The 12,266-nt window shown below is 46.9% G+C and overlaps 1 protein-coding gene across 2 annotated transcripts in view; it reads left to right on the top strand.

The window, feature by feature from the left end:
- cxadr (CXADR Ig-like cell adhesion molecule) overlaps window positions 1–12,200 on the top strand; it is a 47,858-nt gene extending 35,658 nt beyond the window's left edge. Inside the window, exons 7-8 of one of the 2 annotated variants that reach the window (XM_088638857.1) lie at window positions 1,641–1,836; window positions 11,028–12,200. In XM_088638857.1, coding sequence (XP_088494983.1) covers window positions 1,641–1,836; window positions 11,028–11,069 — 238 coding nt within the window. In that variant the 3' untranslated portion in view covers window positions 11,070–12,200. Of the gene's footprint in view, window positions 1–1,640; window positions 5,073–11,027 lie in introns of those variants that run through there. The other variant, XM_088638856.1, reaches the window with a different exon arrangement.
- The last annotated feature ends 66 nt before the right edge of the window (window positions 12,201–12,266 follow it).

Below are 12,266 nucleotides of genomic sequence, written 5' to 3' on the forward strand. Positions count from 1 at the left end.
GTGTGTGTGTCTGTCTGTCTGTCTCTGTGTGTGTGTGTCTGTCTGTCTGTCTCTGTGTGTGTGTGTGTCTGTCTGTCTGTCTGTCTCTGTGTGTGTGTGTGTCTGTCTGTCTGTCTGTCTCTGTGTGTGTCTGTCTGTCTGTCTCTGTCTCTGTGTGTGTGTCTGTCTGTCTCTGTCTCTGTGTGTGTGTCTGTCTGTCTCTGTCTCTGTGTGTGTGTGTCTGTCTGTCTCTGTCTCTGTGTGTGTGTGTCTGTCTGTCTCTGTCTCTGTGTGTGTGTGTCTGTCTGTCTCTGTCTCTGTGTGTGTGTGTCTGTCTGTCTCTGTCTCTGTGTGTGTGTGTCTGTCTGTCTCTGTGTGTGTGTGTGTCTGTCTGTCTCTGTGTGTGTGTGTGTGTGTCTGTCTGTCTCTGTGTGTGTGTGTGTGTGTCTGTCTGTCTCTGTGTGTGTGTGTGTGTGTGTGTGTGTGTGTGTGTGTGTGTCTGTCTGTCTCTGTGTGTGTGTGTGTCTGTCTGTCTCTCCTGAAGCAGACGTCTCGTGTAACGTGCAGCGGTTAGGGACTGAAAACCTGGGCCTTGCTTTCAGGAGCTCTGCTGATGTAGCAAGGCATTAATCACAGGGTGTGTGTGTGATGTAGGTCTTCAGCGTAACCACCACATTGGAGATCTGGCAGCCTTTTCTCCCAGTGTACCACACCGTGCATTTTTTTCCCCTTACCTGGGGAGGTTTGGCAAGCTCTAGGAATGCATTGGTTGGCATCAGCGGATTAGAATGACATTACTCAGTGTAAGCACGTCTGACCAGGAAGTTAGAGGCCACCCGTCCGGTTTTGGTCCTCAGAAGGGTGCTGGAATCCCGGGTGTGGTTTGACTTTTTTTTTTTCCCTCTGTGGTTTGTAACAGAGCAGTTCCCCAAGACTGGCGGGGGGGGATGGGGAAGTGGGGGGGTTGCTTAGGAGAGAGATTCAAAACGGTTTCTTCTGACATCAGCAGTTATAAAAAAAAAAAGCCTTCGGTAATCAGTTTGGGATTGTTTGTTCTGTCGATTCACGTTGGTCCGTGCCCACAAACGTGCTAAAAGAGCAGACCTTGCATGTCTGACAAAAGTCTCTGGGTGCACAACAGAAGTTCATTCAGAGTGTGACAAAGAGGATTAGAGCAAATGAGCGCGCTCCTCTGCGGGCTGCCTGTCGCACTCCCAGGCAGTTTATTCCCTTTTTTTATTCGGGTGTGGAATGGATTTTCTCTGCTAATTACTTGTGCATTTTTTGGGGGTCTTTGCTAATTGTCAGACTAAACCCAAATCCTTGTTATTTTAGCCTCCTGGCTACAAAGACACGACTATGAGGATGAGATGCAACACTCTGCTACTAAACGTTATTCCCAGCTCGTTTTTAACTCTAAATTGTTGTTTTGTATCAATCTGTACGGCTCCCGACAGCATGTTCCCAGTATTTTATTCTGTGTTCGTATCTGTTATTCGACGCTGGGCCTGAACACGTGCTGATTGACTTCTGCAACGCTTGTCACGGTGATGAAGCCCCCCAGCGCGGCAGTGAGATATCGGGTCCACACCCACTTCCCCGGGCTCGCCAGCTCCTGCTCCGCCTGACCTCGTCTCCCTTTCTCCGCCTCTGTCCCGCAGGGAAGACGTGCCCCCTCCCAAGAGCCGCGCCTCCACCGCGCGCAGCTTCACCGCCATGAGCAGCCAGCGCTCCTCCCTGGGCTCCATGTCGCCCTCGAACCTGCACGAGTACGCCCTCAAGGGGCAGTACGACCAGATCCCCACCGAGGAGTACGAGCGGCCGCCCAGCCACGTGCCCATGCCGCCCCCGGCCAAGGTAGCTGCGCCCAACCTGAGCCGCATGGGCGCCGTGGCCGTCATGGTCCCGGCGCAGACCAGGGACGGCTCCATCGTGTAGCAACCCGCGGGGCGGCCGCGCACCCGGAACCCGCGGCCGGGCGGGTCGGATGCGGCTACGCGCGCGCCGGCGCTTCCGAACGTGTCTCAATACTCTTCACACCAAACGTGTTACCTCCAGAGAAAAGACAACGATTTGGCTGAATTTATGAAAGACTTACATGCCATTCGTGCAATTCTGAACACCTGGCCGAGCTTTTCTTTTCTGCAAGCATTTGTCTGTATATAATCACATGTGAACGGACACGGACAGGAGTGCTTGGACTTAATCGGGCGCCTGATCGTCTTAACTCCTCCCCACATTTTCCACACACCAGTGCACACAAACTCCTTACCTTTTTCATGAGCTCTTGCTTTGTGAGCATACCAACATATGACGGGTTTTCATGTTTAACCCAGCTGTTTTTAAAGCCTTCTTTATGATCACCCAATAAGAACGGAGCTTTTTACAAGGGTGCCAGTAGTTTCACTGGAAATGTTATAAATAACTATAAACTCAAAGTAAGAAGAGAACATTTTATTGTCTGTAATCGAATGCAGAATGTTTTTTTTTTTAATTTTATTAAGGCTGCTTCTGTCTTGAAGGTAATGGGGAATCTGTCTTGTGTCGTGTTTTAAAATATTTAATTCCACTGACATAAGGAAGCATGGTGTGTTGAAGTTCCAAGCTGTAGGAATGACCACTCACTGGAAAGCAGCCGGAACTTAATGTTTGCGGTCACATGAAGTAGGTCTCCGACGACCACGAGTGAAGGCATTAGGGTTCGTGGGGAGCGGCTGGGCTTCACTCGCTTCACTAACGCTCTGCTTTAAAAAACGCTTCTCGTTTTTCTTCGTTTTTTTTTTTTACTCGGCCATTTGTGTTGCCTCTGTCAGGGGCGTGTGCCTCTGCTGTCTTGAGCTGGTTATTTGTGCTGAACAGGCGGCAGGTGTCTTGACTTTGAACTTGGCCAATAACCTTTAACAACCACTTCGGGCAGCAGCGGGGGGGGTGAAGGTGGTAAAAGGCAGTTCGGCTGAGCTGAAGGGTCCAGGGTTCACTGGGGTTTCTGGCACTTTTGCCGATGGAAAGGATGACTCTACTTGTACCCAGAGAGCTGTGGGAGAACAACCACCATGAAGGGGGTGTACAGAGCCGTTATAGTGGTGGTGGGGTCCATCTCTGCCATGGAACATTTCAGCCAAGCAGGGCCTCTTTCATCAAATATATCCCCAAGACAAGGAAGCAAATCTAGCTATTTAAACTGTCCATGCATTTCTTGTCTTTTACACAAGATGTAAGGGAAACGGAATCCTACATAACGCTATACATACAATTTAAAAACATTCATGACTACGTGGATGTTTTAATGTTTTTCCTTTGAGGGCCTAATCTTTCTGAATGAAAGCTATCTCCCTCCCTAGAGAGGCTTCCCTGCTCAAAATTGTTTGATAGACATCCCGTTAGCCAAGAAATGTGGCAGGGCATGTTACTTTTTAACATTCAGGATAACTGAATGGGTATTAATTGATATGGCGTCTACTGTAGGAGTCATGGACTGGTCTTCATAAAGTCGACTTGAGTCCTTATTATTTCTAAATAGGTATTGGAGCCCCCTCGCCCTTAGTCTCATCACAGCAAATGTTTTATTTTCTATTTCTTTTCACTTTGATGTGTACACTGAGCTCTGAATCAGCACCTCCACTGCACTCTTTGACAGCAATTTATATTCTGTGTGTCATATTATCAGCAGCCATTCTGGAGTGTACAGAGTCCACAGTCAGATACAGTAAAATGGCGCAGTGACAGTGGTCATCCCAGCGCTACCTGTGCCTTGGTTATGTGCTTTCCTGTGTGGTACACGGAGATGATTCAGCAATAGCTTCAGTGCCTACTCTTTCCCAGGTCCTCTCTGGCACATACAGGGGTATTTAGCCCATGACAGATGCCTTTGAAACTGACCAAGACACAAGTGCTGCTCTTCTGACCTGTTCTCTTCTGGTGTTCTGCTTTTTCACACTGGGGATGTGGTGGCACTGGGCCAACTGGCTGAAACTGTTGGGCTTGACACTGTAACTGCTGCCCACCCCTTTAACTACCTGACTGAAAATCTCTTTTCTCAAGTCTCTCCCTTTTGATACATTAGAAGCCTTTGTTTTCCCCAGTTTTGTACATAGCTACAAATGTCAAGCTCTGTTCTTCTGTTGATTGATTTGATTTTTGCATGCTATTAAATTTCCCATTTGTTATTGACTGCAAACACATTTTCTGATGTTATTTTTTTTTTGTAAATGTGTCTGAAAAATGTGTATATTATTGGTTTAAAGTTGCTCCACAACTGAATGGTTTTGTGACCAGATCAGCAATAAATTTTATAATGTGAATAGTGTTTGCAATGCTTTGTTCAGAAGATTTTTAAAAATCTTTTTCGGATAATTATTTTTTAACATTAGAAAAAGGAGGGAAGTCACTGACATTTATTGGTTGAATTCTGCAGTCTGTTCCAGACCAATATAAACTGCTGTACAGGGTTTTTTCCAGATTGCATGAAATTGATATTCATGTCTGTGATTTGAGACCTCTGCTGCCTGTGATTGTGGATTTTGCAGTTAGAGTGCCCTTGGGTGGCTTACTGGATCCTTGTGAGAAGTATCCATAAGTTAAATTAGGGCTAACCCTAAACTAAGGGCTCCACAGCTGGTTTGACGTTGCTTGTTGGTATGTCTAGACAGTATTTCTGAAGTGTGGCCACCAGTCAGCCAGGGGTCACAACAGCAAAGTGTAGCAGAACTGAAGAGAGACCCTGACTCCTTTTCCCACTGCAGCTAGGTCAGGCTTCTGCTATTGACCTGGTGTGGTCAGACAGCAAATGTAGAATCTTGTCAGTGTACCTCCTCTCCCTCTGGTCCAGAGAAATGCATTATTTCCCTTTAAAATGGGTCTGATTGGTAGTTCAATGAGCATGCACCTGCAAAAATTAATGTGTAAAAAAAGTGTAGACTTAGAAATTGTATAGTCCTTTGCTTTTCTAAAAATTTCATGGTGGTGTAGTTTATGCTAGTGTACTAATATTGTACTTTTTTGATGTGCACTTTGTGTAAATCCACTGCTACTGCTATTTCTTTCCTTTGTGCATTTTGTGTATTTTTAAATAAAATCTATTAAATGGAAAATAACACTTCAATGTTTTGGGTTCTTTTTCTGGCTTCTCTTTGTCCCATCCTCCTGTCTGTGCCTCTGTTGGACTCTGTGTGCACCTGTTCACTGCTCCTCCCCTTCTGCTGAATCAGCCTGGGTTTGCAAAGCATCCTAATTCCTTACACTTATAAAGCACTTTTCTGGACGCTCCACTCACAGAGCTTTACAGACAATGGGGGTTCCCCTCCACCACCACCAGTGTGCAGCCCCACCTGGATGATGCAACAGCAGTCAAAGTGCGCCAGTCCGCTCCCCACACACCGGCTCTCGGTGGGGAGCAGAACAAAGTGATGAAGCCAGTTCAGAGAAGGGGATTATTAGGAGGCCACGACTGGTGAAGGCCAGGGGGAAATTAAGCCAGGACACCGGCAGAGGAGCCCTACTCTTTTCGAGAAAAGAGTAAATTTTGGTGACCACAGAAAGGCAGGATCTTGGTCCTTGTGAAAGTACCGTGTATTTGACCTCCCCAACATCAGAGCCGTCTCCATGCAGCCAAACCGCGAGCGCATCTCCAAGCTGCTCTGGGGCTGGACTCGGCTGGAACACAGCCCTTTCTTCAAAGTCTGCTTGTCTTTCGAAACGTTTAAGTCTGCGTTCACATGGAAGGGACATCTGCAGCTCTGACCTTGCTGTTGCAAATCGTTTTTTTTTTCTCCTATTTCAGCGATGCCCGAAAAGCTCTTGCACAAAGCAGTTTCTCAAATATTTGGTGCGGTTCACGGGGCCATTTTTGGAAACTGTCCTGACGTATTACTGGAGTGATGCAAAAGCGTGTGTGTTTGAATCCTACCTGGGGAGCTTCAGAAAGCTGTGAGCAGAAGGAAAAAATCTGCCTCCTGCCTTAGTTTTTGAAAAAAAAAAGCAAAGTGACGCTCCCTCCGAAAGCACCTGGGGTTTTTCAGCTCTTACCTCTGCATGTCGCCTGTTTAATTTATTAATTGTTTCCAAGGACTGAACTACTGAGTGCTGATTGGCTCGTGCTCACAGTTTCCCTGGCAACCTTATCGAGTTGTATACAGACTGAGCTGGCTCTATACATGACCAGCTCTGGATAATTTATCTCTTGTTTGTGCAGTCCTGTAACAAAAGGACCCTCTCTGCTACTTCAGTCTAACTTTTATTACTGTTTACTGTTCTTTTTAATTGTCGGCAACAATTATTGACCTAGTGTGCAATTCTGTTAAGTTGGTTCACTTGGTATCGAGTTGAAATTCCTTTTACTGTTCCATGTTAATTCAAGTAAGTTTTCCAAAATCCTAGAAATCAATTTCATTTCTAGCCTGTTGTTTTGAAGACACTAGGGGTGCTGGCTTCTCCTGTTGTAGGAGTACTAAACGGCAGTCAAGGGTGGCAGTGCAGGGACGTGTACAGGTAACCTAGGATCTCTGGAAGAGTCTTAAAATGATTCAGTTTAGTCAATTCGAGAACAATTAGGTGGGATGAAATTCTGCAAGCCACTGGGAATGGATTTGTGTTCTCCAGGCCTGTGCATGATTCCTTTCCCCCTCTGTGGACAGGAATCTGAATCCAGCTGGTCACATCTGAATTAAATGTAGTGGTTTGTTCACAGCCCACAGAGCAAACCCATGTAAACTGGTAGTAGCCCACCACTGTGGTGTTACTTTGACTTCCAGGCTTCAGTGTCTATGGGTGGTCTGGCCAAGTCTAGTAAGCCCTGATAGGTGTACAATAAAGACTTATCAGCCATTAATATTCCCCAGCAAGAACTCGGCGCACACACCCTCATAGTCCAGAGAGCACCTTCCCCACTGCACGCAGTTCAAGCTGGTGCTCGGTCTCAGCAGGCAGAAGCTGGGGGGCTTCTGAGAGGGTTTAGTGCAGGCGGGGCACTCGCATCCTTTCTGCCCCACAAGACAAAGAGTTAAGAGGCAGCTGTGATGGCGCTGTTTTCCACAGGCAGGCTGGGCCTTTCAGAAGGAGCTGCAGAGGTTATTAATCGCGTCACTCTGGGCAGACACTCCTTAAGCTGAGAACTACGTGCCAGTGAGAGAGAGGAAACCTAGCTCCAAAAAGACCGCTGTCACGAGAGCTATGATTTAGAAACCACTGACTGAGAGGCTTTAATTAAGCTGGAGGTAAATAAGCTGTAACACAAATGTATTTCCAACAATTTATCTAAATATGGCATTGAGAAACAAGCATCTCAGGCAAATATTGTTACAGACTTTCCCAGGGCAGGTCACATTCTGTATAATGATGTCTTCCCAAGCAAATTCGGCAAGCTTTCAGCCTCACAGTGGGTTGTATTTAACTGCAAAGAAAATGGTGCTTTTGTGAACAATCAGCACACAATCTTTGAAGCAAGAATGTTTTCTGAACATTTTAAATGACAATCCATGTGTTTCCCTATCTTCATGTGTTCTTCTTTTGTGCTGTTTATGGGTGCACACAAATTGCACCAAATACAATGCATAGTGCTTCAGCATCTTTGCACGCTTTGAAGAGAACCTATAGTGAATGAGTTGCATTTTTGGGAACTTCAGTGATAACCATGCTCTTTTCCCTGTAGTATCCAGTACTATGGTTCCAATCTCAGTGATGCTAAAAAATACTCTATTCCGTTTTTGTTTTAGATCAGGAGTTGTGTCGTGGGACAGGTCTCCCTCAGCGCGATGGGAGAGCATGCTTTGTTTAACTTGACTGGGGATTCGTAAGTGAGACGCATCTCCGTCTCATTGAGCTATTGTCTCCTGAAGTTCCCAGGGCCTGCGGCGCAGCCAACTGAACCTCGAGCTGTTTTCATGCAGGCAATTAGTGCAAACTTCTCAATGTCAAGAGCTGTCCACACCATGTGCCCATAATCCAGACTGAATCCCTTGGGGCCACAGCATGCAGGCCTGTGCTGCTTGGAGGAGTGGGTGGCGCTGGGGGTGGGTGGGGGACGAGTCCTCTTGGCTTCACAGCTCTCCAATCAATTCCGCTCCCTGGGGGGGGGGAATCAGATTAGTGCTGTTGGAAGCTGACTGTAAATGACAGAGCAGTCAGACAGCAGGGCGAGCCTGGGTGTGGGCCACTGTCATTTCAGACTAATGCACAATCTTTTGTACCGACGTAGAGATGAGCATCACAGGGGTGGGAGACGGCTGGCTTTTCGTGACCCGAGGCTGAATCGGACCACGGCGGTCACCTCGAGTCAAGTGTCAGGGAGACGCCGTTTCCTAGAATCGGGGCCAGTTTTCCTTCTCCTGTCCAGGACGGGCAGTAATAGCTTCGCCATCCAGGGATGGGCATGCACTAGATTGGCCTGGCAGCCTATTCTCAGACTCAGACTGAAATGGAGAATGCACTCCACAAGACTCTTGGCTGAACCCAGCTTGTTGGCAATGCCTGATGCACACAAACGCCCCCTGTATTCAGCCTGCTGGACCTACACAGTAGACAGAAGAGTGTGTAAACAGAGCTGTGGCCGTCTCTCCGTTCCTCCCTTGTTATGGTTTGACCGGCTTGCAGATCGTGTGGATGACGCGAGTGAAAGAGCTCTTTCTAGTCACTGACGTGTACTGCATTAAGTGCTCATTTAAGTTCCTGTTATCAAGTCCCAGGGCTGAGAGTCTTTATTGACCTCCAGCAGGATGACTCCTCGTACCCAGAAGAAATCATGCTAGTTTGGAAGAATGTCTTCAAAGGATAAAAATGGCCAAAAACCGCGTCATATTTTTATTGGTAACATGGGATCACTGGAGCGAAGAGCCTGCATAATAAAAATGGAATCCGGAAATGCATAGTGGCCCAAAGGTTTATTAATAAGGTGCTGGATTACACAAGTCGAAAGTCGAAAAACTCAAGAGAGTTTTTTTTTCTCGAGACGCCCCGATGACCTGATTCATATTTTGGCATCTTGATAACTGAGCGAGAGCGGACCTGCGCACTCCCGGGATGGGAGACTTCTAAGGAAAAAAAAACAAACTATCCTGGCGCTCTGCCCTCTCATCCATTGCAGGAGAAATAGTTGCGTGGCCGCAGGGCAGGAGCCTGGTTTTCTAATTGTTGTTCTCGCCAGCGGGTATGTAGGTTCCGGGCAGGTTATAGATAAGATAAGGGGGAAACTAGTGGGATTAGTCGTGTTTTACATGCAGCAACAAATACGTTTCTTTAACCTTCAGACCGGATTGTGCCTTAGGTGGTGTGGTTAACGTGAGGAATGAATCGGCACTCAGTTTGAAAACGGATCAAGCAAGTGCCTCTCGTACTTTAAAGGCTGTAGAGCTTACTCCGCTCGAGGAAGGCTGCACTGGTTTTTTCCACCTCATGTGCACTTGGCAGAGGGTGAAATGCTCCTTGTCTGGCGCTGGTAGATGTTTGTTGCGAGGGAGGCGAGTCGAGAAAAGCCAGGCGAGGCAGAGGCGGCGGCGCGCTGCCCGGGGTGTTTCGAACTTGACCCAGCCGCGGTGCCCGGCTGTGACGTCACCACAGGTCCAGCCCGCAAAGCCGGTAATTGGCATTACGTCACTGCCGTGGCGGAACAAGTTGGGAGGTGACTCGTATTGTTGGTGTGAGTGCTCAGAAATGGTCAGAACGCCGTTCTTGACCTGTTCGACTCGGGGGCGAGTCTCCCTATCAAGAGAGACAGAGCAAAAAAAAAAAAAAAAAAACGGGCCTTTTGGATGACGGAGCAAGGCGAGATTTAAAAACCCGTCAGCTGCTCCTCGCCTCCGCTCGCCGCCGCACCTGCGCTGCCTGTCCGGCAAGGTGACGGTACCAGACAGACTGGAAATACCAGTTTGTGAACCAGGAATGTTGCCTGTAAACAGACTTTGCTGAAGCAATAGCTAAGCTGACAGCTGACTCACCACGGTTCTTCCGTAGCGCTTATCATCTCAGACCTGAGGTCTCTCTCTCTCTCTCTTGTCCTTAGTGCTGTTTGGTTGTAAATATACACACGAAACCAGTTATTTATACGAAACATCCACGCTGTTGACGTATATTCCTGCACTAGATGTCCTGTATATGACACATCTGTCAGGCTTGTGTTCCAGCACCATTGGCCCTGAAGTGCTGAGTTCTCCGCACTCATTAATTTTACAACTTCATGCGCTCAGGATCAAATTCCCATAATCGGTATGAGAAAATAAGGTACTCGGGTCGCCCCGCCTTGGTGCAGGACAGCTGTACTCTGTCTCCCTCTAGTGTTGAAATGGAGGATGTGCATACTTCCACCGAGTTGGAGAAAGGCGCACACGGGTCTGCGTTTCCTATTTGTTTCATCGAGGTCTGGAGACAGCGTGCCTTCCGTGTGCTCATTTTCCAAAGTGAGTTCGCTCACCGAAAAAGCAGTTGCCACAAAAGTGAAAGTTTGAACTCTCCTGCAGACCGTTACACAAATCATATTGCAGTGAGAAGCACCTGTGACCTGTTTAAAAAAAAAAAAGACCCGTGGATACGGCGATAAAGCAAAGTGATTCAAAACCGATTCAAGGCACCTGAATGACGGGAGGGATTCTTGATCGATACCCGACAGCTCGGCAGGGACTAACTCAGGCGTGCCCAGCGCAAAGGCACCGCGGGGATGTGTCATGGTCTCTGCGCCGAAACGACAGCTCCTCCAAGGCCCCTTAAAAAAGTTAGAAAGTTACTGTTACAGCTGGGGGGTCAGTGTAGCTGAAAGCACGGTCCGGGAATTCACTACAGCTGCAAACATCTTACTGAAGAAAAAAAAAAAACATTTCCGTTGTGTGTTTTACAAATACCAAAAAAAAATGTCATATGCTCACATCTGAAAAAAAGGGCAAGTTTCGTTGGTGTTAACCAACGAAACTTGTTCTTCTCTGTTCTTCTTCACAAAAGGAGGATTGTTTTTCCAGCATCAAAGCGTGACCTTGCCGGTTTCTCCGTTTCCGCGTCCCTGCTGTTTAAACAAGAACGCCTGCAGATGTTTTATAACCATTCCCCGTCTTTCCTTTTTTTCCCCCCAGAACCAGTCAGCTCCCATTAGTAGCAGCCTGTCTGTTGTGTGAAGCCAGCCGGGTCCCCAGTGAGCCTTTCAGCCCTGCAGAGACAACCCCACGAGAAAGACGCGCTCGTCGTATTTCACGCCTTGGAACATGAGACACTATTGAAGAGATTTATTTTTTCGATTGGAAAAATTGGTTAGTGTTTTGTTTTTAAATGTAAAACAGTTCTATAGTTGCAGGCTCTAGTGAGAAATCTCTCAAAGCGGGCGATTTTAAAGCAGTAGTGCAGTTTCACGGCTGGTATTTGTATTTGGAGAAAAGCAACCCTAAAAAAAAAAAAATCCCCGACTCACATTTTTATATCCTCCACTACAATAAAGCGATCTGTCCTCACTGCCAGAGGAGTGTGTCAGGTACAAAGACACCCACTACCTTTCTGCCGATATCATGCCAGTGAGAACAGATGTAGGATGACTTCTCATTTTTAAACCGTAAAACAGGTAGACTGGCTGAAATGAGAGACTAAAATAGACTATAGAAACCAGTGCGTTGAACACCGGAGGCTGCAAAATTATGCACTGCCATGTGAGTTCCAATGCCTTGAGAGGAGTAGTATTTTCGAACTAGGGTAATTTTTACAAATCATTTTTAATACTTTTATGATTTGATATTTTTATGAGACGGTGAAAATTAGTCCCAACGGCGGAGCTGCGTCAGGGAAGTTGCTCCTACGGGACACATATACTGCACTGAGCAGCACTTTTCCATGGGTGTCGAAGAGAACATCGACGCCTTCCGAACCCCCTAACGACAAGAGGGCGCCCTCTGCTGTCCGGACACGAAAGTGCACTCTTACACAGCCTCTACACTCACAGTGAAAACCTATCTGTATCCGAACCTCCAGAGGGGCCTGTCCTTTACAGAACACATGTAATAAATAATGCGTTGCATGTAAAAATGTATTATTTAATGAAACCAGGCAGAAAGAGCACGGAAGAATTACATACAGTATGTGCACTACGTGTTGCTTTTTCGCATGCATCTTCCCCTGTGTGGATTTGTTGTATTGTGCAATCTGTACTGCCGTTAAATACCTTTTGTGGTAATACTGAAGTTTAGACTTTCTAACTTTCAATCTCTCATTTTTGCTACCAATTTAAATACACTAATAAAACACTGGCCTTGTGATCTAAAGAGTTGATGTTAATGTGCTTATTTTAACCTGCGTAGCCCAAACCCCATCTCAGACCCCTTTACAAC

The sequence above is a fragment of the Lepisosteus platostomus genome, chromosome 7 (genome assembly GCF_059453375.1).
Source record: "Lepisosteus platostomus isolate fLepPlt1 chromosome 7, fLepPlt1.hap1, whole genome shotgun sequence".
NCBI lineage: Eukaryota > Metazoa > Chordata > Actinopteri > Semionotiformes > Lepisosteidae > Lepisosteus > Lepisosteus platostomus.